The 26,819-nt window shown below is 39.0% G+C and overlaps 2 protein-coding genes and 1 pseudogene across 4 annotated transcripts in view; all 3 read right to left on the bottom strand.

Moving 5' to 3' along the window:
- Positions 1-1,118, bottom strand: part of itga7 (integrin, alpha 7) — a 35,756-nt gene extending 34,638 nt beyond the window's left edge. For both annotated transcript variants that reach the window (XM_078248858.1, XM_078248859.1), the window contains exon 1: positions 545-1,118. In XM_078248858.1, the coding sequence (XP_078104984.1) occupies positions 545-762 (218 nt within the window). In that variant the 5' untranslated portion in view covers positions 763-1,118. The remainder of the gene's footprint in view (positions 1-544) is intronic.
- A 60-nt stretch (positions 1,119-1,178) lies between these two features.
- LOC144516098 (uncharacterized) lies at positions 1,179-13,226 on the bottom strand (annotated as a pseudogene). The gene is made up of 5 exons (XR_013501809.1): positions 13,218-13,226; positions 8,872-9,105; positions 8,657-8,775; positions 6,186-6,442; positions 1,179-1,370 (listed from the first exon to the last, which is right to left on the bottom strand). The product of XR_013501809.1 is annotated as an uncharacterized LOC144516098 (transcript).
- Positions 11,203-25,417, bottom strand: LOC144517057 (protein shisa-5-like). Its single transcript, XM_078248860.1, has 5 exons — positions 25,290-25,417; positions 23,966-24,107; positions 23,327-23,469; positions 16,288-16,542; positions 11,203-14,324 (listed from the first exon to the last, which is right to left on the bottom strand). The coding sequence occupies exons 1-5, from the start codon at positions 25,354-25,356 to the stop codon at positions 14,149-14,151; spliced, it is 783 nt and encodes a 260-aa protein (XP_078104986.1). The 5' UTR covers positions 25,357-25,417; the 3' UTR covers positions 11,203-14,148.
- Between the last annotated feature and the right edge of the window lie 1,402 nt (positions 25,418-26,819).

Raw genomic sequence — 26,819 nt, 5'->3', positions numbered from 1 at the left:
AAGAGAAACAAACACACATCTCATCCATGAACACATACACACAACACACTATAGGACACATTCTCTACTTCTCTTGTGTGTGTGAAGTCAGCATCTAACCTGAACTGCTCAGGAAAAATCACCCTTTTTTTCTTCAGAAATCACTGCCTGCCAGCTGATTCAGCACAAGCCTACTCTCATCCACTCTCCACTTACTGTAAATCATCGTCTATTAACTCAGAGCTCAGGCTGCTCTTGCTGTATATGCTGCACATAAACATGCTGAAATTCCTGCACCCAGTTCAGAGTTATGAGAGTTATGTGTAACAATGATTTAGCAAATCTGAGGACTGGTGCAGCACGGAAACGCTGACTGTAGCAGCCACACAACTCAAATTTCAGGTTTTAACTGCCCTAAAAATTTAAATTCATGGTATAGTGAACATTTTGAATGAAAAGCAGGTGCAGAGAATATACCACACATTTACACTGAGTATGTGAGGTGCAAGAAAAAGTCAATAAGGACACACAGTGCACATGCTCAGTGCTGCATTCACCCACTCACCAGCTCTGAGGTTCTGGGGTAAGCTGCTGGTGAAGTGCTAGAGAAAAACCAAAAAAGGTGCCATGGTCTCCCAACTTATGCAGTGTGTGAGTAGTATCCAGGTTAAAGCCCCACACTTTGCCTAAAAGGAACAACAGAGCCCAGATGAGGGTAGTCCAACGATGAGAGGAACAAGATGAGAGGGAGACAGTGTTCCCATGTCCCACCAGAGCTGCCATAGCAGGGTGCAGGTCCTCTTAGCAGCAGAGCAAGTTCAGTTCAAGAAGAGTGCAGGGGGGAATCCTTTTATGGCTCCCAGAGAGATAAAAGAAGACAAATCCTGTGTTGTCTCCTCTCCTCTGTTGATGCCTCCCTTGTTTCTAATCCTTTTTCTCTTCGTGCTGCCTCTCAACTCCGCTTGCTGCTGTCAGTCTGAAGAGCAGGCTGTGAAAATGTGGCCGCCACTCGTATATGTGTGTGTCTGTGAGTTTCTCTCAATGCATGTGCGCCTCCCCCTCCTCTATGCTCAGAGGGAGACAGAGGACAAGTGCCTTGAATAGCCCGCTCACTCCTCCCCCTCCCCTCTCTCTTTCAGTCCCTCCCTGCCTCCCCTCTCTCAGCTGACATCAACACTCAAGGGACTGCTGCCAAAATACCAGGCAAGGTTGTCAAGATACTTGGAGGCCATTGAATAGAGAGAGAGAGAGAGAGAGAGAGAGAGAGAGAGAGAGAGAGAGAGAGAGAGAGAGAGAGGTTGAAAAGACAGCAGACTGTTTTATCTGTTCGAGTTCACACGATCCAAAGTGCCTCTTTCTGTGGCCACTCTTTGCTGCAGGTGCTTGTGGATCTGAGGAGCATAAAAGAGGGGAAAACCTGAGGTACAGTCTTAGTTAAAAAGCAAGACAGATGAAAAACCTTTAGATTTTTTTTTCTTACTCTGAGCTTGAAAGCCCTGATGTCTGACTTGATCTGCAATGAATGGGAGACAAAAGAGGCCTACATGTGCACAGTGACCCAGGAAACTTTATTACAGACCATGTGCTGTGCTGACATCAGGAAAATTACAGGACTCCAACAAAGCACATCAAGTGACTTTATTTAGTCACTGATATGTAATATGTAAAGTGTTTTACCCCGATGATTTTTCTATACAAGTACCTCAAACAAACAACATAACGGCAGTCTTCCTCAGTTATGCCCTCTCATCCACAGCTGCTATTTTAACCAGCTGATTTCTGTTTGTCTCGAGTAAATCTGAGTGCAGCTGTCAGTGTGTCACCTCAACTGTTCCACACAATAAACCTCACACACACAACAGTTGCACACCAACGACGTGAGAAAATGAAATACTTTTTTAAGCATTTGTTAAGAGGGATGTGACTTAAGATTTTCATTTAGCCAGTGAGATATATATATATATTATTATTATTATTATTATTATTATTATTTCCTTTTTTTTACCTTATCCCACAGGTTTGACTTGCTTATTCACAGTAGCTCCTACAGGGGACCGAGGTGATATTGGAATATCAAAATGAAGACGCGAAGATTTTATATAGATTACAGAGGATAGAACGCACTGTAGGACCACAACACATGCACAAATGCACTTCTACTTTTTACGTTACCAACACAAATAAAGACATTGAGAACAACAGTTCATTCTGTGGAGCTTTTCTGGTTCGTAATAAACACTGTGGCCACTTTATAAGGTACACCTGTACAATCTAATGCAGAAGATATCTTTGAGCATTGACAAAGAGGCAGCTAAACTTTTTTAGAAAACGTGCGCATTAATTAAGGGGGATTAAAACTCACCTAATGTCTAACCAATGTCTGACACACCAGGTCACTGGAAGGATGAGGCTAAATTCCTCTCATGTGATCTAGCTGGCATCACAAACCAGCTTCTGGTGTTGAACACTCTCTGCCCCCTGTTGCCCTTATGTGGTATTTAAAAAAGCTTTCACTATACACTAAACTGCCTCTAGGTACACCAACAACTAATGTAGTCTAATACAGTCTTGCAATAAATCCTGCAATAATAATTTTTTTTTTGGAGCTGCAGTTTGTGGCGCTGCTGAATTTTATTGTGTTATACTGACATATGTTTTTATTATTTTGTCCCGCCATTTACATCACTGATAATGGGCTAAATCAGATACTCACCTCTGTATAATAAAATACAGTTCAACAGCACCACATCCTTACTGCAGGACTGATGTGTTAGACTGCATTAGTTTTAGCTAATATAACACACTGGCAACTCATGAGTGTATCTACAAGTTCAGAATAAGATATTTTAGTATTTTAAAGATTAACAGTCTACAATCATTTCAGCGGCTCTGTGAGGCTGTACTTTGAGCTAAATGCTAATGTCAGCATGCTAAAATGACAATGCTAACATTTAGCTGGATGGTTTAGCGTGTTAGCATGCGAACATATGCACTAAACACAAAGGACAGCTGAATCTAGTCTCGCATTGCCAGACCTACCTCCACAGCGCTGCTGGGGAACAATAGTCTGGGTCTGGCTAGTCCACACAGCATTCCGGGATGGGAGAAAAACATGCACTGGTTTATTGGCATTTCTTTAAACCAATCACAATCATCTTGGGCAGAGCTAAGCGCCATACGGAGCAACTGTGCCTCTACAAAATAGCCTCGGGAAGGAACTTGTTTTGGTGGAACATGTGTACGTTCAAAGGTTGTTTTAATCGTGTAACAGAAAACTCAGATTGGACAGATAGTCTAGCTAGCTGTCTGGATTTACCCTGCAGAGTTCTGAGAAAAGGTTACCCATAGTCCCCATAAATCGACCGGAATTTAAAATGCCAACACAAAGAAAGCGGAAGGTAACGGATATCTGGCCTAAATGAGTGAAATCCGGCGGAATTTCCGTCTGCAACGGAGCAATCCCGGAAGTGGAACGTCATGGATACAGACTAAACTAAACCTGATGAAACTCTTTTTATTAATTTGGTAAGTATTTAGTCATAGACGGACAAAGTTTTTACTTCATGATGGTATTAAATGACAAGTCATGGGATCACCAGAATTATTAAAATGTAATGAAAGTCCATTCAATAGTTGTTGAGGCATTTTACCAAAAAAAATGGTTGGATTATATGTTTCAGTCTGGACCACAGTAGTTGACCAAACTAACCAACTGACATTGCCATCCCTCAAGCCATGCAGCTAGTTGTTCAGTCTTTTGTACCTTAACTGGAAATGTGTTAACACTCATATTTAGTATGAAAAACAGCAAATTATAATTAATGTTGGAAACTTGTTATCACTTATCTTTAGTAATGAAACAGATTTAGAAATACTGAAACATAAATAATGCTGGCAAGTCTGTTTGTGTTTCCAAGCATGTGGTAAAGTTCAGCATGCCTCTATATCTGTGGAGCATCACAGAGCACGCAATGGGGAGTTTGTCAGCGGTTGCTCCCACACACAGCTCACTTACTCAGCATCCTGAATATCTAAAACCTGATCAAAAGGGTTGATTTCTGATATCCAATAACATAGAGTGTCTCCTGTTCGTTCAGCATGTGTCGGGCAGCTCCGACTTGAGATAAAAAAAATACCAGAGGGATTCCACAGAGCAGAAGAAAAGGAAAAAGAAGAAAAGAATGGTGTGGGATGTCGAGAAAATGCTGAAAACATCTTTATGGCAGCTCGGGCAAGAAGCCAGACAAGAAAGCCTTCAGACAGAACAAAGCACTGTCAGAGGGATGGATGGAAGAATGGGAAAGAGTGAAGAAGAAAGGGATGGAGAGGAGGAGAACAGAAGTGATGGCTGGCTGTGAAGATTATCTGACACATCGTCCATGACACTGGCGAAGTGCTCATTAGCTGTCTGAGTCACACTTCAAGGAGAGATCTTATTTTAGACGGCAAGCAGGGACTAGCACTCACAGGCAGGGTCATTTTTCCGGTTATAGCCCCCCGTCACTTCGATGACTGGGACAGCCGCAGTCAGCACTATTACTGTATTGATTAATGGATAGTGTGGGATGCTATAAAAGGGAGTGGTGCTGGTTATTATGGGATTAAATGCAAGCACTCCCACTCTGGCTATTCAACTGCATGATCCCAAAGGAAGAGGCTAAACTGAGCACAGTGGTTTTGTCAGACTGTAGGTAATAAAATTTAGCTACAACATTATGGATTTCTCGAACAAACACTGATTTCATTGTATAAGCGTTTAAGAAGCAAGCTAGTAAATGTCTCTGATGCACTGTTAGAATAGGTGACACAAACAACAAAAGTGCAAAGCTCCAAAAGGTTTTTGTGTCCCAAAAACTCCTCATACTATGCAATCATCACATATGCACATACTGCTGCAAAAAATAACTCCTAACTCAAGACAGAAAAAAGATTAACAACCATTTTTTTTTCAAAAAAATCAAACCATTAGTTCAAACCTGAGAAGAAAGTATTTAGATCCTTTACTTATACCACAGTGTAAAAGTACTGAATTAAAAATGTTACTTAAGTAAACGTATGTATGTATAATCAGGAAAATGTACTTGTAAACTAGTAATGTAACTTTACTGATGTAATGAGGTGGAGCTAATTCTTTTAACAATATTGTATAGGACTGCAACCTGTGATTATTTTCATAATGGATTAATCTGCTGATTATTTTCTCCATCCAATAATTGATTGTTGATCGATGGTTTGTACAAATTAAGAAAATGAAGTGACCAATCACAAGTTTTCAGAGCCCAAATGGGTGCCTTCACAAAGCTTGTAAAATTCAAAACTATCGAAAATAAATAACTTATTAAATTATTACATTTTTTTAAAAGCTGGAACCATGAAATATATTTGCATGAATAATGACTTAAATGATTTTCAAAATAATTGCCAATTAGTTGTCTGTTTAATTGATTGACAACCAACCATGTATTACAACAAGCGGTTAAAATACAGCTCCTGTACTAGAAGCTTTTTTTTGTCTTGCATGTAAAGCAACATGCTTGATAACAAGACTTACTAGCTCCAGCATGTACACTGTTTCCCTTTTCTGTACGAAATAAAAGCGGGGCAGAGGCGACCTCTAGAGGAAGTTGGAGTTTATTAAAAATAGAAGCATTTTCAATACTGTTTCATCATAATTTCAGCTGTTCTAATGGCACCAGAGTTTAATTTAAAGTGCCTCTTATAAATATTCTCTCTCTCCTGACTTGAAATGTGTGGTTTGTAACTTGTTTTTCTCTCCTAAAATGCTGCATTTTTCAACATTCAATTAAAAGTGGCCATATAATAAAAATGGATACTACTAAACAAATGGTCATTATTAAAGCTATTGTTAATAAAGGTTAACCCATAAAAAGCAGCAACAACAAAATATAGCAATACATTGTGGAACCTTTACTAGAACAAGATATATTTGAATTTGACATCCTGCAAAGGGGATTTCCTCTGTATCAACACAATGTCATCCACACATTTCACATTTCCGTGAGATTAGAGGTAACCCATAGTAAATCACAGTACAAACTGATACATAACATCCAGATGGACTGGCTTAGACAACTGGATGATATCAACCAAGCCTGCTACACCTGTATTGTATGTTCCTCCTAGGTTGATTCAGTCTCAAATGTACCAGCCACCTCTAAGTTTTTAAATGTCATGAAATAACTCACTAGCTTCCATATATGATGGCGGTGCAGGTGCTGTAGGGAAGGGCAGGCCTTCATATCCAGTCTGGGCAGGTACAGGCTGGTAACCTGGGTAGGACGGCTGATGTCCGGAGGGAGCGAGTGGCTGCTGTGGCACGTTGACTACGGTGAGGGTGTTTCTCGCAGCTAGAGGTAAGTCGTAGACTGAGTTTGGCTTGAAAATAAGGTACCAATATTCTGTGATTTGTTGACTGAGACAAAGTGTGCCACTATATAGTGAAACAAAAGATCAGGTTTTTGTTTAAAGGAAAGGTTTGACATTTTGGGAAATATGCTATTTGCTATTCACATTCTTGCTGAGAGTTGGTTGGCCCCTTAAAAGCTCACTAATTAACACTTTGCATCTTTTTTGTTTTTTTTAATCTGTACAAACACCAACATGTAAAAACATCAAATCACAGTTTTATGGGATGTTATGTGCCAGATAACTGTTGGTTGGGACCAGTTGCCAGGCAACCAGTAGATATTTTAGAAAGTTACTGGTCCTGCTGGCTGCCTGGCAACTGGTGGCGACCAGTAAATATCTGGCACATAACTGCCTATAAAACTGTGATGTTGTACGGATTTTACAAACACGATACAACGGTTAGTCAGTGAGATGTAGAAGTGCTGTTAGGAAGATTTTATTACCTTTAAACAGAGCCAAGCTAGCTGTTTCCACCTGGTTCCAGTCTTTATGCAAAGCTACAGTGGTGTGAAAAAAGTGTTTGCCCCCTTCCTCATTTCCTGTTCCTTTGCATGTTTGTCACACTTAAGTGTTTGGAACATCAAACCAATTTAAACAATAGTCAAGGACAACACAAGTAAACACAAAATGCAATTTGTAAATGAAGGTGTTAATTATTAAAGGTGAAAAAAAATCCAAACCATCATGGCCCTGTGTGAAAAAAGTGATTGCCCCCCTAAACCTAATAACTGGTTGGGCCACCCTTAGCAGCAACAACTGCAACCAAGCGTTTGCGATAACGTGCAATGAGGCTTTTACAGCGTCCTGGAGGAATTTTGGCCCACTCATCTTTGCAGAATTGTCCTAATTCAGTTACATTAGAGGGTTTTCGAGCATGAACGGCCTTTTAAGGTCATACCACAACATCTCAATAGGATTCAGGTCAGGACTTTGGCTAGGCCACTCCAAAGTCTTCATTTAGTTTTTCTTCAGCCATTCGGTGGTGGACTTGCTGGTGTGTTTAGGATCATTGTCCTGCTGCAGAACCCAAGTTCGTTTCAGCTTGAGTACACGAACAGATGGTCGGACATTCTCCTTCAGGATCTCTTGGTAGACAGCAGAATTCATAGTTCCTTTTATCACGGCAAGTCTTCCAGGTCCTGAAGCAGCAAAACAGCCCCAGACCATCACACTACCACCACCATATTTTACAGTTGGTATAATGTTCTTTTTATGAAATGCAGTGTTCCTTCTACGCCAGATATACTTGGACACACACCTTCCAAAGAGTTCCACTTTTGTCTCATCGGTCCACAGAATGTTGTCCCAAAAGTCTTGGGGATCATCAAGATGTGTTCTGGAGAAATTGAGACAAGCTTTGATGTTCTTTTTGCTCAGCAGTGGTTTTCTCCTTGGAACTCTGCCATGCAGGCCATTTTTGCCCAGTCTTTTCCTGATGGTGGAGGCATGAGCGCTGACCTTAACTGAGGCAAGTGAGGCCTGCAGTTCTTTGGGACGTTGTTGTGGGGTCTTTTGTGACCTCTTGGATGAGTCGTCGCTGCGCTCTTGGGGGTAATTTTGGGCGGCCGGCCACTCCTGGGAAGGTTCACCACTGTTCCATGTCTTCGCCATTTGTGGATAATGGCTCTCACTGTGGTTCGCTGGATTCCCAAAGCTTTGGAAATGGCTTTATAACCCTTTCCAGACTGATAGATCTCAATTACTTTCTTTCTCAATTGTTCCTGAATTTCTTTGGGTCTCGGCATGATGTGTAGCTTTTAAGGATCTTCTGGTGGACCTTACTGTGTCAAGCAGCTCCTATTTAAGTGATGCCTTGATTGTGAACAGGTGTGGCAATAATCAGGCCTGGGTGTGGCTAGAGAAATTGAACTCAGGTGTGGACAACCACAGTTATAGTATGTTTTAACAAGGGGGCAATCACTTTTTCACACAGGGCCATGATGGTTTGGATTTTTTTTCTCCTTTAATAATAAACACCTTCATTTACAAATTGCATTTTGTGTTTACTTGTGTTGTCCTTGACTTTTGTTTAAATTGGTTTGATGTTCCGAAACACTTAAGTGTGACAAACATGCAAAGGAACAGGAAATGAGGAAGGGGGCAAACACTTTTTCACACCACTGTATATTAGCCAGCTGCTGGCAGTAACTTTAAATTTAGCTTAGCATCCAAACATAGAGAGTGGTATCATTCTTCTCATCTAACTAGCTGCAAGAAAGCTAATAATTGATTTTCCAAAATGTCAAACTAACCCTTTAACCGTGGTCGTTTGCACATACAGTAGTACATAACACACAGGATAATAGGAAAAAAAGACCCTAAGATGCTTCCCAGAAGAATAGAAATATGGCTTTTTTTTTGTCATAGCTTGGCCTGGGTGAAAAAAACTGTGAAAAAAGCTATTTTATATTTCTTAAAAATGCTCATATTGTTTCTAATCCTGTAAAAACAAATGTTCAAAACAGGAGCACGCCTTGTACAGCGTTCTTGTTTTTCTTCAGTTAGACAGTGTTTACTTTCACTGCAGCAGTACTTTCTGTCGCAGTTTCCACAGCAGTATTGAGAACCAAATAGCTGAGTATCATGGTAGTAACCATCTGTCTCCCAGTAGCTGCTACAGTAGTCAGCTGTAACATGTAGCCTAAAACACAAGGTCACAGTGAAGACTAGCGAGGGTGAGAGGTTAAGCACAACTAGCTAAACTAGTTGAAGATACACAAACAGACTTTAAAGCATGTGTCACTGCCAGAGAAGTTGTGAAACGGTGTCACCTGATAAGGAACTGATCTAACTTGATTGGGTGATATTGGTTTCATTTTGTGACTGCCTGCATATAACTGAGGAAGTCCCAAACATCCTAAACCTGTTGAAAAAACAGCAAATTAAAACTCAGCCCATACAGCTGGGAGCAGGATCACACATAGAACACACACAAGACTGGACAAGACACTTGAAACCGCAACTGCTATGATGTAGTGTAGGGAAATTACTCAACCTCTGCAGTGAGACTATTGTTTCACCCTGTCTATCTGTCCCACCCTATAGCAAGTAGCCCAACAGCATTCCTCATTTAATGACAAAGACTTGCCACTGACTGATTAATGAAAGACTTTTGCAAAAGGGAGTGCAGCATTTAAACAAATGTTGTTTTGTTGTAAATCCTGGTACCGCTACCTTTTTCTTGTGTGAGCAGGCCAAGCTGGCAACATCAAAACAAACAAGACAAGAAATGTTGCGTTTACATAAAACAAATAGCACACTAGCTGAGCTTCCCCTCTCTTTATGTGCACACATTCAGTTAAAATGTAAATTTTCTTTGCAAGGTTTTCATGGATTTGCCTTTATGGTAATAAAGGAAACCCATGAAATTGAAACCAACTTGTGTAGAATATCAGGCCACAGGTAGATCTACTGTAGCACTGCTACATTTCAGTTTCTTTTCCTGTGCAGTTGTCTGCATCTGTCACCACCCAGAGACAGATGACAACTTTACTCCGCAGCACTGTGGCGTAAGGTCTGGCAATGCAAAACTAGATGACAACTTTCTATTTTGGCACTTTCCATCCACATTTCCCCACACTTCCCCCTCCACACCCTCAATTAATGTACATCAAAATATGATTTTATTTTTATTCATGTTAAGGCAAAGTCCAATTTCCCCCTTTACACACTTAGTTTATTACAGAAGTTAGCTCATTAATATAGAAAAGAAAAATGATATTGGGTGTTGGTGTTCTGTTTTTAGTCTAGGCTAAGATAAGTCAATTCTTAATGTACATGTCTTATACTACATGAGTCCACAGAGTAATTTAATTTACCCTCTTCACTAGGGTTGGGCATTGTTTTAATTTTAACAATTCTGATTCCAATTCCGATCCTTCCTTTCCATTACGGTTCTTATTCTCGATTCTAATTCTTTGAGAGGTGGCGTTGAAACGGGTTGCATGCTTATTTCACAGAATTACACAAATTATATTTTGAGTCAATGGTGATTTACAGTTTTTTTTTTAAGGTAAAATCAAGCCACACTAGAGCGCCGCTTACTGTGTGCCTGGAAGTACAGTGGCCGCTACGGAAACCAAAACTTGCGCATGATCAGATTTGAAACCAAATTTTCCAAACGATTCCAATAAAACGACTCCATTGGAATTTTTTAACCGGTTCTCGATGCCCAATCCTATACTAACTATTATAATGTATTCCTATCCCTGTTATAGTTTTTCATTTTAGCCAGGGTAGGTCAGCCTGAAGTAGGCTATCTCAAAACAATTGGATGGGTTGCAATGAAAACTGAACAACTCTAGTGATCTTTAATATTTACATTTAGTGCCATCATCAGGTCACATTTTGTAATTTGTCCAATAATTTGGTTCATGACATTATACCTGCAAAACTAACAACATTCCCATCAGTCTCAGCTGGGTTTGGCGCTTATTAACAGAACTAAGATGGTTAACATGGTAAACATTATACCAGCTAAACATCAACATGTCTTTGTGAGCATGTTAGCATGCTGAAATTAGCATGTAGTCAAAGCACAGCACTCACAGAGCAGCTATAGCTGTTCAGTCTTGTTTTTATCTGAGGGTCTAAAGATAGAAGATGCCATACATTGTACAGATTGTAAAGACACTCAGGGATAAATGTGTGATTTGGGGCTACACGCATGAAATTGATATATTTTCTGTACCTTAGTCGTGTTAGTTATTCATTTTTTTAGTAATCTGATATTCTTTTTTAGTTGTCTTGTGTAGACATAAGTGCACTTTGAGTTATCACCATCTATTCTGAAAATTCAATAAACAAAAAAATAAAAACATTTTATTGAACACTGAAGTGGTGGGACTTTAACAAAATAAAAGTAATCTACATATATTGTCAAAGTACCATCAGTGACAATTACTCTTGGAAAAGAAACAGATGGAACAAGAATACATCTCTGCTGGCATGTCTTTTATAAAGAACAACAATGGCTATAATCCACACACACATAAATAAAACACTAAGTAAACTCACGTTGAAGAAACAACACTGACCAAAAGGCTGAAATCACAGGCAGAGCACATTTATAAAGACATATTTTACACAAAAGGCAAGGTTACAAGGAAGTACACAGACAAATCGCATGGCCGCTGTAAGAAACACATGCATATTCCTCACAAATTAACTGTTGTGAGGACATTTAGGCCCCTTTCATTAGCTGGCATGTCTTATATGTCAGCTGGTAAAAGCTTAGATGTGACTGAAGGTCATTCTGAAGGATGTACCAGTGATACTATAAGGTACTTTTTTCTTTGACCACAACCAAAGTCTATATAGAAGAAGTTGAAAAGTAAGGGTGGCTCAAAAGATGTCTGGCTCGTCATACAAGCTATGACTGCAATTCTCCAGTCAATTTAGCAAAACAGTTTTCAAGTCATTTCAGTCGTCAGAAAGCAGAACTGGCAAAGCAGGGCAAGGAAGGCGTATTAGTTTAGTTAGTAAAACAAGAACAGACTACTTATTCAAACTTGACTGCTATGCCGGTGCAGTCAAATATAGGCAAAGGTGATCATTTCCAGAATAAAAACACAACACTAAATACAAAATGATGACCTTTAAAGATTCATAACATGCACAGTTTGGGTTGTAACTAAAGTTGAAAGGCTGCATAATGTGGCAGGTCGAAGTGAATGTAAGCCTTTATGATCACGGTCAAGTAAAAGTAACACGACACTATGTGAAACAGACAAAGCAAAAGTGCATGAATAACTACAAAATACGATTTTAAAGGTAGAATGAGTAGAATTTGTCGGTTGCGGTTTGTAAAAGCAACTTTAAAAGTTTGCACCTCCACCACCGCTCAACGAGGGTTATGCTGCCTGGCAGCGGGTAAAGGACAGAATCCCTCTCGTTTTGGAACAAGCTTTGTCCGCTTGGCGTTTCGCCTCGCTAAAGTCGTGTTTTCTCGGCGCTGTTTGCCATTTCCGTAGCTTCCTCTTGGATGCGTGCTTACGATCTGGAACCTGGTCGCTACGTTTTTATAAATGTTGACGCCCAGAAACGTCCCAAACACAGCAAAAAAGGAAGAAAATACAGGCAGGGTCTCTGCAGATACAGACACCACCACGCACTTCAATTGGGCTACAAGTGATGATTGGGAGGGATTATTTTTGTATTAGTCCATACATTGATTTTTTAGGAAAATCCTACTCATTGTGCCTTGAAACATGTTGTTAATAAAGACATGCACACTTAAGTTTGATAAAAGTAATGTGGCTTAAAAGGCCCAATTGTTTCTTGCATTTTGTAAGTATAACGTGTATTGTTTTGTGGATGTTTGGTTAATTAAAAAGAAAAAAAAATACTCCTTTGGTTATTTCATTCAAAGCTGCCGATGCATTTCAGTTCAGTTACACGGTTATGTTGTAAGATGAAAACAATGAATGAAAACAACCTGAGAAAAAAGGAGACATCACTTCAAGTGAAATCTCCCATTTACATGCACACATAAAAATATCCGTGTGCGAGGCTTATTTTGTTGAATTAACATGATGAACGTTCCCTTTTGCTGGAGGGTTAAAGAAGACCCTTTATCTTAAACATTAGTCAACTGACAATAGCCAAGTTTCTATTCAATTGTCAAGCAAATTTGAAATGTGAATTAGGCGGGTTTCCATCAACTGGTTTTTGGTGAGCGAACAAACAGTGGCTACAGCGTAGTTTTGTCAGAAGTTGACACTACTGTATAGGCTATGCATGGCTGTAATGACCACCAGTGAAAATAGTAACAGAAGTTAAGGTTGCTAACCAGAAACAAAGCAAGTCACCTTGGCCATCTAATCCATTTATGAGAGAGAATCAGAGGGAAGAGAGAGATCAGGAATTTGGTTTAATTGGACAGGTTTTAATTGTCAGCGAGTATTGGCCATGTTTCATGCTATCCGGAAAGGAAGACACGTTATGGCAATATTCTGCAAAGGCGTTTCCATATCCCATTTAGCGCATTTACTTTTTTCTCAACAAGCGAGAGCCATTGAGGTTAAAGTTCATTCATCTTTTCAAATGGAGTACTACAAAATGCGCATCAAAATATGTGATGGAAACCTGGCTAATGCATCCTTTCCATGTTACATCTTCTAGTGAGAAGTATTACACACTTTGGACTTGATTTGTTCCCAAGTAACACATATACAGCCTTATAAAGTACATAAAAAAAGGTTTAAAGCACTTTATCAGTTTGAAATACTGGCAGAAAAGCAATGCAATTATGCCTGTGACTACCAAAAACCCTCCAAAGTTTGACCCCTGAGTCTAATTGCAATCCCTGTAGATGGTGAATGAAGAGGCCAGGCAGGTTTGGCCGGGGCATAGTATTGATGGGGACCAGGAGGGAGGTGTTGAGGCATGTTCAGAAGGCTGGAAAATGTCTACTCTTTTAAAAACGGACTCAGTAGTTTTAGGTGTCATTTATCAAGATGATAATATGTAGCCTCTAAGAAATATAAAAAAAAAAAAATGTATCTCACCACTGGTATATTGTAAGTCCATGCAATACGAGCTGAGAGGTATCAACATTTTCACTTGGCAACTTGCACAACAACTACAAATGTGTCATAACATTCCCATATTTAACCACCCAAACACATGAATCAAGACGCTTTTTGATTCAGGTTACACATTTCCAGTTCTGCCAAGATTGAAAATGTTGCAGCACTTTTAGAATGGCTAAGAGTGTGGCAGTATGATTCATTATCCAGTCTAGGGTGGCGGAGCAACATAATCGGGGTTGTACGCTGGCTGGGTGTGGTAGCCCGTGGGTGGGAGTGGAGCGTTGGGCTGCGGCTGGACAGGAGGCTGCAGAGGGTATGCTGGCTGGCCGGGGGTGAATGCAGCCTGGCTGTAAGGCATCGGGTTGGGATGGAAGCCAGGACCGACTATACACAAAAAGAAAACATGGCAGGATGGGAGGATGAAAGGGCTGAAAATGCTTCAACAGTAACCACAAGTTAAGTTCTGTCAAGCAAAGTAACATGTTTCATTTCCTTTTTTACAAAATCCCGACATGACCAAACTTTATATCAGCAGTGACAATTCTACCTCCACTTCCGACTGATGGTATTCTGAAGCACCAACATTGCATAATAATTGTTTAAAGCTACAGTGTAATGTCATGTCATTGTCCTGTCGTAAAGGGCACTTTTATATTTTTTTCTTTTCTTTTCATAGTATGCTATGTGTTTTTAAAAGAAAACACTATGTAATCTACTTAATTCCTGTCCATTCCCTGCAGATGCATTTTAAAAACCTCTTAAAAATCAGTATGAAGTACAACGACAACTATTATAAAAAAAAAAAAAAAAATGTATTAACTTTAGTAGGGCTGTCAGCGTTAACGCGTTAATCGTGATGCGATTAAGGGCCGACGCAATGCAATTAATTTTTTTTAATCGCATGCCGGCATGGGATTAATTTATTTTACACTTCCCTCGGCTTTGCGTCGTGCCTAACGGCTACTATTTTGACCCTTTGGCGCTGCCGTACTTCTTCATAACACATTTTCTGCTGCAGAATGCAGGCAGGCTGCCGGCATGGAGAAAGACAGCAGCAACACACTTCTGAATGGCGCTTTTCTTTTAAAAAAACTCCCGGACGGCTCAGTAGACAAGTCGAAAGCCATATGCACATTGTGTAAAGCCGAATTAAAATATCACCGAAGCACGTCAAGCTTGAGCTACCACCTACGAGCTAAGCATATTAACGTGACGCAGTTTGATGCTAGCGGGCTCAGGCAAAGCACTATTTTGGAGAGTGCTACTTGCCGACCTGTGGATGAAACCCAATCCAAAAAAATTACTACAGCTCTTGCAAAATGGGTGGCAACCAACTGTCAGACGTGCTACGGTTGGCATGTTACTCACGTCAGTGAGTAATCACAATTATTTAGGAGTTACTAAACACTATATTGACTCTGGCTGGACTTTGCACTCGTTTGCCTTAACGGTGGTTGTTAGTGTTACATCTCAATCCTTGTTAGGTTAAACAAGGAACAAAGGTTAAATGTCCTGCTGTGGCATCTGGTTTTTGGACCATTTTGTTTGTACTGTATAAGCAAAGTGTTAGTGTTACATCTCAGTTAGGTTAGGTACTTGTAGGAATTGTGCAATAATGACAGATTCACACATTTGTTTACAGTAAATAAATAATAGTCAAGTTCATAAAGTCACTTTCTTTGCATTCATTTGATTCCCAATCAAGATACACTGGTAAGAATTGCTTTCCATTGTTAATATGTACTTAAAAACAGTTTTGAAATGCAAAATAATAGAATTTTAATTGTGATAAAACATGCGATTAATCGCGATTACCATAGAACTTCAGCGATTAATAAAATTTAATCGTTTGACAGCCCTAAACTTTAGTTAACTTGGATTCATCTAAATGTTCATTTTAAGCATTAAGATGAATCTCTGAGAGTGAAGGCTGTCAGAACAAATTCAAACTCGTTGTCTACCACTTTCAGAAAGTTGTAGTGGTTACCGTTAAAGTTGAGCTAGTCTTCAAAGGTGCAGTGTTAATTTTGCGAGCTGATTTTAATTGATTTTTAGCTGTAGTTGTTTGACAAACATGTTCATTAGTTTTGTGTAATTTTAGTCATTTGAGTTGTGTTAGTTTTAGTCTAATCCAGTTTGTCATTCCCAATTCATCGATGCCTGAAAATTTCCTCATAGCTCACAAAGGTTACTTTTTATTTAGTGTCTTGTCAACAAATGTGTTTTAGCAGTGTTTCTGTTAACAAACTAAATACTGGTAGGGTGTTATAAAAAGGGAGTTGTCACAGGCTGTAGTCACAAATCACACCTGCAACTTTGTCTAGGTTATAAAAAAATCCACACTCACTGGCTTCCTGATATGTTGGTGGTGGTGCAGCTATGAACGGTTGACCATGGTAGGGTGATGTTGGCATGGGCTGGGCTCCGTAGCCCTGTGGCATGGGCTGGGCTCCGTAACCTGGCTGCACTGGTACGGGGTGGTAGGGTTGATACTGGGCCCCCTGGTAGGACTGAGGCTGCCCAGGCGTTGCAGTTGGCTGCTGGGGGTACTGCTGAGGAGCGGTGGTGACCACTGTTGTGTGGGTGGTGGTAGTTAACACAGCTGTAAGCAAAATCAACACAGAAACACATTTAAAATACGGATGATATAAGATAGGTAGGAGTTCCAATCACAGGTCCAATCACAGTCTCAGTTGAAGTGATTGGAGGTTATGCAGAGCAATGAAAAAATGAAGAACTACATGTAAATTAAAACAGCTTTGACTAACAAAAGCAAATAGTCTGAGCTGATTGTTTGGTAAACTGGGAAATCATGATTTAATGCTGGTTAACATGGTAAATGAGACCAGTAAGGGTTGACATACCAACTAACGGCAACATTAAACTGCCCAAAATAACATGCAGCATAAGTCACAAGGTTAACCAGCATTAATTTCCAAAGCATGACCTCCACCACCAATTACACAACAAAGTATTACACCATTACAACAAAAGAGAAGTCCAGATGGCATACAGAGAAAAATATCCGTTTGTTCCACAAGTATGCAGCAATATTTAACTCTGACACTTCTGCATTTATGCAACTGTACAAACATGACAGTGGTTATAATTAAACTGAGCTAAAAAACTATTAAGTCATTAAGCTTCTACAAATTGTCCTGTCCTATGAATGTTACTTTATTTGGTGTCACAAACAAATATTGCATATTACACTGGACAGGGACTTTCCACTGGGGTAAACCAATGTCTTAGTTTAGTGCCAACCAATGTTAGGTTTAGTTTAGTTTACACACTAAAATCTCTCGTAACAGTTTTCTCTGACTGCCCAGCTGCCAAACTCCAGACAAGAGAAGAAAAATGTTCAGTGAGTCAACTTCAGTTAATTTCTTGTTAGAGCACGATTATACTCTGGAACGGGAACGTACATGGACAGCTGCCGCCCCCACGGGCACATAGTAGGTCTGTTTATACTATCTTCTTGGAGGACGGTATCATTTCGGCTTTACACAAATTAAGCTTCATGAGCAGCAGTGTGTGCTTTTTGGAAATTTTTTGCCCTGAGCCTGTTCATGTTTTTCAGCTTACACAACTCATTTAATCTATAATTGTATTCATAGTAAATATTCTCATAAGAAGAAACTAGAATTGAACATAAGGTAGTAAAGGACGGGGGTAGTTAAAAAGTAGAACAACAATGTTAAGATGAAGAACAACTTTGTGTTTTGTTACTTGCTAGATTGATATAAATGTATATAAATACCACCCTTGCATTGTGTGTGTGTGTGTGTGTGTGTGTGTGTGTGTGTGTGTGTGTGTGTGTGTGTGTGTCACTCCCCCACCATATGGGAGCGGGAGTCATCATGACCACTTCCTGTAAATGACGTGGCATGGTCTTGAGTTTTCCCCACTGTGGTTGTTGTGGAAACAATGAGTCACAAGAGGTGGAGCGCTGACATTCCTGGATGTGATCCCAGCCTGCAACAGCCAAAGTCGGGGAATCCACATTCTTTTTAGCCTAGTGCTCTCTCTGCCAGAGCTGAGTCGCTGCATGGCAAAACCTGAACCAGCTGGCTATAAAAAGCAAACTGACAGGAATGGCCACTGTAGTATTCACAACGGTGTATGTGCTCAAGTGCCAATACAAATACACACAGTACTCAGGCGCTTTCCTCCACTGTGGGGAATTTTTAAGGAATTTATTTAGAAAAGAAGGTTAGAGGTTGGACACAAACAGATAAGTGATATCAAGTCTAAGCACTGGGATGAGAAATGAGCAAAAGTAGAAATCTAGCAGCAGAAACACTGAGTTGGAGTACTATAGAGACATAAACTTGAGCTAAATCCACCCTGATGTATTGGAGAAAACAGGATGCAGGCTGTCTTTCTGTGATTGCACAAAGCTCATAAAAAAACAAGGCGTGGAAATTCCCATGCCAAGGTTTTTCCCTGCTAATGTGCATGACTACTGTAAACACTTTGTAAACGTGTCTGTTGCCAAAGAAATATCAAAAATATATAACCAAAACATACTATACTTGCAAAAATAATATTCTGTTCATCATATGCATGACGTTCATTGTCTTTGTGTCTCTCTGCAAGATTACTCAAACTTTTTAGTAATGAATGACATTTGGTTGACAGAGGCAAAGAAAGAATTCATCCCATATTGTTATGATCTAGATCTGAGATGTAGATGGAACTATGAAAGACAGAAGCTTGGATGAAGCAAGGTCATAAAGCTACTGTAAACTTAATTTGAGTAGTCAGACTTAATGATAGGGGGGCTTTCGCACATTAAGACTGATTGAGTTTGATTCTGACGTCTTATCTCAAAAAACCTTAAATTCTTTAACTTAAGTGTCTGCTGCTCAGAGGCATACAGGACCTGCATATAAGGCAACAAGGATGCAAATCCCAACTCTGTAGCAGAAACATGGAAATAAAGTATGAGTTATGACTTATACTTATGAGTATAAGTTAATGTTAATAGTATGAAGATTAAAGAATACAAGATCATTTAAAATTAAATTACTAGGAATGAGGCCGGCGATTTTCTGTATTTCTGTTATTGTGAACTAATCCCAGTCCGTGGTGCTCAGCTGGAAGCCCATTGGTTCCTACTGAAATGTAAATCTTTAAAGTGCTCATATTATGCTCATTTTCAGGTTCATAAATTGTATTTAGAGGTTGTAGCAGAATAGGTTTATGTGGTTTAATTTTCAGAAAACACCATATTATATTTGTTGTACTGCACATTGCTGCAGCTCCGTGTGTTCAGCTCTCTGTTTTAGCTACCGAGTGAGACATCTCACTTCTACCATCTTTGTTGGGAGTCGCACATGCGCAGTAAGTACTGATAGCTTGTCAGTTGCAGAGTATAAGGGAGTGCCATGCTAGCAGCTAGGCGAGCATTATAACGTGTTACAAAGTGACGCACGTTCGTAACAGAAGTAAAGACTGGACTACAACACAGCTGTTTGGAGCAGTGTGTGAACAGTGTTTTCTGTTGGAGATGGTAAGTGCCTTTGGGGTGGACTGGGCTTTTTCACTTTGTAAACCTATAATGTGCACAAAAAGATATATAACACAATAAAGGAAAAAGGAAAAGCCAAAAAGCACAATATGAGTAAATATAATTTTTTCTAAAGGGCAAAGCTTTTTCTAAAAGAGTTGGGCACTGTAGTATTTAGTAAACAAGGGTCAAACAGGAGAAAGTTTGTGTATTTGTTGGGGAGTCATTTTAGTCACAGGTTTGGTGCATTAGTGAGTATGTATGGCAGCAGGCTGTAGTGTATGCTGGATTGACTCAAATTATAAAACGGGTAGCTGAAATCAAGCAATCTTTAGCTTGCTGTCAGACAGCCTTTTCTGACGGGCAACTGAAACCGTTATGTATTCTCTCAAATCCACCAGACTGACAAAAAGCAATTTTACATTGCAGAAAATGGGAGATGCTCTACTGCTGCCTCAATCAGTTAGTTTGTTTATGTTATTGTATGAATTTATTTAGCATTAAACAAAACAAATAGCCTATGCTAGCTGCTAGTGTAGGCTAACATTATCGGCACTGCGTTCCATGGCAACCGCCTCCGTATGTGTAGGCAGCCAGCCAGCCCAGGAGGGCCTATTTTATTGTGAACATGATAATTTATTAATAAACATCTAAATAAATTAGAATGTGGCTTTTATTTTCATATTGCCATACTTGATGACTGTTTTATGAAAGAATAGCTCACTTTCCCTTAGCTGTGATATAAGCACAACATACCACGGCCTGTCGCGAGCTATGGCTTAAAGCAGTGGTTCCCAACCTTTTTTCCTTGGCGCCCCCCCCTACTTATGTCTAAAACCGAAGTTGAGGTAACTCTCGAGATAGAGCCTTACTTTCTTTTTTGATACAGAGGATTTATCAGCACTTTTACGTTTCTCTGCCATGTTTCATTCATAAAATAGTGATGCCGTGGTGGCAGGAAAAATGAGGATGATAGCAGCTAGCAGCTGACCTGATGACAGCAAGGGCCCCAGGTTAAGAGGTCCCGGAGGTTTGGCCTACTAAGTAGCCTGCCTACAATTTTAAGCCAGAACAAAAATATATAGTTTTTATTCAGACTTTTGTATACATTATATATTCTAGTGTATTATCATAATTTGTTTAACATGTGCAAATATTATTTTTTTTTACCTCAACCTCAAACCAGATAAAGACTTGCGCACCCCCTGTGATCTTTGCCGCCCCCCTGAGGGGTCCCCGGACCCCAGGTTGGGAACCACTGGCTTAAATAAACTACATTGCCCTTGTTCTTTGTAAATAAGAAACATGTCCCTCCGTGCAATGCTGTGATACATGCATGTGTTTACCACACAGGAATGAGCCATATCAGACTCTGGCTACACAGACAATACTTGTTAATATATATATATGATCAATTGATTAATGGTTTTGGTCTTACTCTTTTTTAAGGGATTTGTTGACAATAAAAATATACATTCAAACCATAGATCTGTTTTAAACATATAAGGCTGGTTTTTAATCACACCTATGGCTTAATTCATAGCATTGGAAATGAACAGGCCCCTACTTGTTTAACAGCAGGATAAATTAAGTAAGGGCATGATCTTTCCGGTGATGGAACTACAGTAGTGTTCAAGTTTGGCACAAACTCCAAATAACACTGATGACTATACTGGGTCATCGACACTGCTCACCACAGAAGATTACTAAAAAGCCAAGTAAAACACTGCACTGCACGCATAATGATAACAAACACAAATGTCAGGAACTTCACAGATCTGGACAGTGTTTACTTCATTGAATAAAGTACCTCTTTGTGTCACATATCCCAGTGATTTTGGGAATGTTCTGTCTCAATGTCTGTGCCATTTGTAAGACTAAGTCACTGCAGTAATGAAAATCATGTGGTGGGTGGGCCAACAGACCTCAAATGAGTCCCCTGATGTTCAGTTTTCAAAACCAGACGGACAAATACTCCAACACACTGGAAACCAAGAGTCTGGCTTCTTCATTAAAACAAAAACAAAAATCAGACACTGCATTTTACGTAGGTTGAGAAGCTGCCAACAGACAGTCAGCAACTCATAAATGTGCTACTTGTTGATTGTGTGCAGGAAACCTACGTATGTGTGTAGCTACATGTTGCAGAAGTAGCAACACATGATCACATGCTGTCAACACAATACTTACTGGTTTGACTAAATGTTAATGTATAGAATAATGTCCAACTGATACTAACATCTGGTCACTGTTCATGGTTTGTGTGTTAGGAATATGTAGTGACATGTTGCTTGAGCACATTAAATTTCCCCAAGAACACATTTTTAATTTATTTTAATTAGCAACTAATATACTAATTATTTTCTTGACTGATTAATTTGTTTGGTCTATTTTTTAAAACACATCTCAAAACATATTTGTTCTCAATGGCCTTTGGTTACTCTTAGAGGTTTGTAGCATCTTAATATGATATTGTACTGTATTTTTTGCATTTATTGCTTTATTTTTATTTATTTATTTTTACTCCTTTTGCTTGATTTTTGTGGTTGTGTTGCACTTCAATTTGTACAGTACTTTGGTCAACTTCGGTTGTTTTAAATGTGCTATATAAATAAACTTGACTTGACAAATAAACTTGACTATAAAAATGTCATAAAATGTTGACAGATACCCATCACAGAGCCTAAGTTGACATATTTTTGCTTTGTCCTGCCCAAAATACAAAAACCCAAAAATATTTAGTTTACTTATTAACAGATTAAGAAAACCAGTAAATATTCCCATTTAAAAAGCTGGAACCAGTGAATTTATATCCGTAATCGTCATAAAGAATCTGTCTTAAGGATCTTTGAGGAAAAGGTCACTAATTGCTAATTCTTAATACACCCTTTTTTGCAACTGATTTAAAGTTGATTCTCACAGTACTGTTGAAAGGATTAAACCTTTATTTAGCATCTTAAATCGTAGCATCGCAGCAAATGGTGACATGATAGTACCATAAACACTGATGTTATTTTTTTTTTACATAAAAGATGGTATGAGTTATTGACAGTAGTATCAATGAATGGACAATAGGATATCCTGGACTCCTCTATTACAGTATCTGTAATTTCATATTGTGATACAATAATATAGTACATTTTCTTCAATCAATTGAGAAACTACTCATGATTAAAATAACAAGATGGAGCATCTGTTTTTGGCTAATCCAGATAATGAAATACCTTAAATATCTTTTACTTCCCTTTGGCACCCATTTAGGTTTCTGTTCGTCCTACACCTGTTCAACACCTTCTGTGTTAACCTGTGTTAACTTGTTCAGGTAGTTCCAGAATGTAAACGTTTTAGGATTTGGCTGGTGAACAATACAAAACGTCTGCTGGTATATCGCCCACCAATGCTACCAGTGAGTAACTCATGCCACCTTGTCATTAAGAAAGCTGAATTACCCCTTTAAGATCTTTTTTGTAATCTAGCAGGTACTGTAGCAGCAACGTTTTTGTCCTTCAACAGAAGAGGAAGATGAGGCTTTGCTGATTTAAAAAAAAAAATAATAATTCTTCCCAAGTGTTCACTTTGAGGGGTTTTCTGTTACTTAAGATTTGGCTACTAATTATGGACACCAATGAGAAAATTCCAAACAAAATGAGGCATCAGTGCCACACACAGATACAGATAGACCTTGGTGCCTACTACTTTAAGTCTACCAAATCAATAAATCACACCCCAGCCTGTTTCAAGCTCCTGAAACATTAGCCACTGTGAATATCAAGGCGGTCAAAATCCTGGCCAAAAGACTAGCTGTCAGTTCTGCATCTAAAAAGCATAATCAACGACAACAGACGGATTGAATTGCTAGTGGAGGGTTACTTACGTCTTGGCTTGCGGCACATCTTGTACAGGCAGCAGCAGGGACAGACACAGCAGCAGATGAAGATGAGCAAAATAGTGATGGAGCCACCAATACCAAAGATCATGGGCAGTGGTGAGGAATAACTGCCAAAGGTAGTGGAAACACTAAAAAAAACAAAGAAAAAAAATCATGCACAACAATACTTGTGTTGCTATTACCTCCCTGGTACAGAATAATAGACAACAATATTAATTTATTTAGCAGTCATACCACTAATGATAGTGAATGTTAGTAATACACAATATTTGTCATGACAACTATCCATTCTGCAATTATCACAACTGGAAAACACAAATACATATATTGTATAATTACATAAATACAGAATATTACCCAGTTCATAACATTCCCTTCCTTGTTGTCTTTGCTGATTAAATGGACATCAGACATGTAAGCCGAACATATTTTATTAATCTGTTATGTTAAAGGAGACTTCTGCTGCAAGCTGCAGGTGATTCGCACATTAGCTTCATGTCGGTGGTCGCGCACCGGAATATACTACTTCCTGTTGCTTGACTGCATGATCTTTGCATAACAGGCTGCAATGACACATCTCTACTGAGGTTACACAGGGACAAGGAGAAACTGTAGTTAGAATACCAGTTATCTTGTTGATCCTCAGGAAACCGCCAGAAAGCGTCTTTACAGCAGTACCGGTTGAGACAGCTACCGCAGCAAAAAGAGTTTTTATCACATCTTTTGAATGGTTGATTATTGAAGGCCTGACAGTCCCGGTCTTCTGCTGTAACAGAGCAGAGAGGGGCAGGAAAGGTTAGCCTCGCTACCACTCAAGACAAAGCTGTAGTGCTGATGAACTGCCAGAGATGGGTAAAATAGGAACTAAAGCATGAAAGGAGATGTATGCATGCCTCAACCGACAAAGGCCTCACTGCTAACTTTAGGAGCTCATATTTTGGTTTGATGGTCTAGGTCTTGAGCAATCCAATTAGTCCATTAATCTATTAATCAATGGACAGAATGTTACAGGGAGATATTTCTGACTAATTGTTTTGGGGGAGGGAGGTTTCAAGCAAAAATGTCAAACATTCTATACTTCCATCTTCTCTTCTCCAATGTGTGTGTGTGTGTGTGTGTGTGTGTGTGTGTGTGTGTGTGTGTGTGTGTGTGTGTGGCTTCTTTTCTTTATATGTTAATGAACCAATATATTTTGGTTTTGGACTGTTGGTGGAACAAAAAAGAAACGAATGTGAATATGTCGTAGGACCTTGAAAATTGTAATGAGCGTTTTACACTGTTTTCTGACATTGTATAGACATAATAACTAATTGGTAATCAGAACAATACTTAGTTGCAGCTGTACAGTCTAATTAGGCTAATATTTGTAATGCAATAACACAACAGTTTTGCAACAAATCCTACATTCATGAAGGTTAAACGGTTGTTTTTCTTACAACTGTATAGAGAGGTGTTGATTCAACTCTGGTGTATTTCGTTATTCTGAAATGTATTTTTAATATTTGTCCACCTTTATTGTTTATCAATGCGGGTTATTGTCATCTTCACAAGTAACGGTAACGGTACTGCAATATATTATGGATTTTTTATGAAAAGACAAAACGTAATTTGTATTTAAAATTAGCAGATATTGGACAATAGCTATATCAAAACACTGACAACGAACAGTTAAATATCTCGGTGTGTTGACCGAATCATAAAAAAAAAGATGGACGGGGATCCGGTTGATTCCCAATTTGCAAGTTGAAACAAGCTAACGTTAATATTAAAACTATGTTTGGACAACAAACGGCCACTCTAATAGGCTAACGTCACTGTCATCGCCCCGGATTTTGGTCTGTTTGAGCCCCGGTTTCTAGCTAACTGAGCATACATTACTGCAGTAAAGGAAATGTGAGAGACAAAGAACAAAACAACGACCGTTTAGAGATTAAAAATGAAAACTTACCAGATACACAATGGGCCAGAACCGCACATAAAGCAAACACAACAACACTGGGCAGGCCTGACGCCATGGCTACTTCAAGACTCCTAGAAACGACTCTCCCCCGACCGTCTGATCTGAACCATAGATAGGAACCGAGCTGCCGCTGCAAAGATCGTCACCTTTGCGTCACTCAGTCGAAGACCCGCCCATGTTCCGGGTACCGATTTAATGTTTTTACAATACCATTCTATTTCTTTATTTATTTTTACTTTAACGTTGTGTCTTGTTATAAAAGTTGAATTACTATACTAAGCATGTTTTCCATAACGTAACCCTTAGTGAAGAAATGCATTATGTCGGGAGCTGTGGTGTCCTTTCTCCGAGACTTAACTGGAAAATGAGCCGCTAACTCCCAGTCCTCCCTGTCTCTCTGTAACTCTGTACATTTAAGTACTGAGGTGGAAGAAGTAGCCTACTCAGATCTTTTACTTTAGTAAAAGTACTAGTAATACCACACACATAATACCGCACATAGTGCATGTGAAAGTGTGAAACCCACAATTATGCACAGATTATCATACTGATAATTTGTCTGGACTCTAGAGGGCAGTGGTGGTTCTATGATAAAATGTTACAAAAAAAATCTTAAAAGACAATTTAACTGCTGTTTTGTAAATGCTTTCCCCCATGCACCGTTGTCCATTCATGCATGTTTAATGTATGTACCACTAGACACACAGACACACGTACACACTCAAATCTAACACATTTTGTTTTTATTCTTGATATTGTTGTTGTTGTTGTTGTTGTTGTTGTTGTTGTTCATATTTCATATTAATGTTTGATCACTATTATGTAGTGATGTTATTTTATATTATATATATATATATATATATATGCTGAGCATTGATGATGCTGAGGATATTAAGACCACATTCAGATATCACATAAATGAATTGTATAGGCCTACATGAAATTTGCAGCCAAAGTTATTTGCTTCATTAATTCAGAAGACAATTTGGAGACACTCTTTTAAGATGTGATATTCTAATTTTTGTTTTGCAGATTGTAAATGTATTTAAAATCATTAGGCTTGCAGTTGCTAACAAATATCAAAATTGTTAATCCACTCCTTATGTTTGTTTGCACTTTCATGGAGCACTGGTAAAATGCCACAATTGTGACACTATCCAGAAACAATGGCAATGTGATTTATCATACAAAGAAATGTGTGTTGTTGTAACCGTTAGTACATCTACATCTAAGGGATTAGTGTTGTCTTTGTTCATGTTTATGTTTTTTTTTTTTTTTTTTGTCAACACCATTTATATCGATGATAGGCCATAGGCCAGTATGAAAATAAAAATACTGTATAACATTTACTACCACAAAAACTGAGCATTATTTATAAAGGTAGGAACTATTACAGAGTTGTTAGTTAATAGGTTGTACCTGATAAGCTTGCAACTGGGAGCATAGTGCATATGTTTATCGACTTTAACTTTAGTTTTTATCCTATTGTTCAAATATTAAAAACACACTGTAAAACTC

Source organism: Sander vitreus, chromosome 4 (genome assembly GCF_031162955.1).
Source record: "Sander vitreus isolate 19-12246 chromosome 4, sanVit1, whole genome shotgun sequence".
NCBI classification, from domain to species: Eukaryota; Metazoa; Chordata; class Actinopteri; order Perciformes; family Percidae; genus Sander; species Sander vitreus.
Note: the sequence above shows the minus strand (reverse complement) of the source record. Positions and strands in the feature narration are given on the sequence as shown.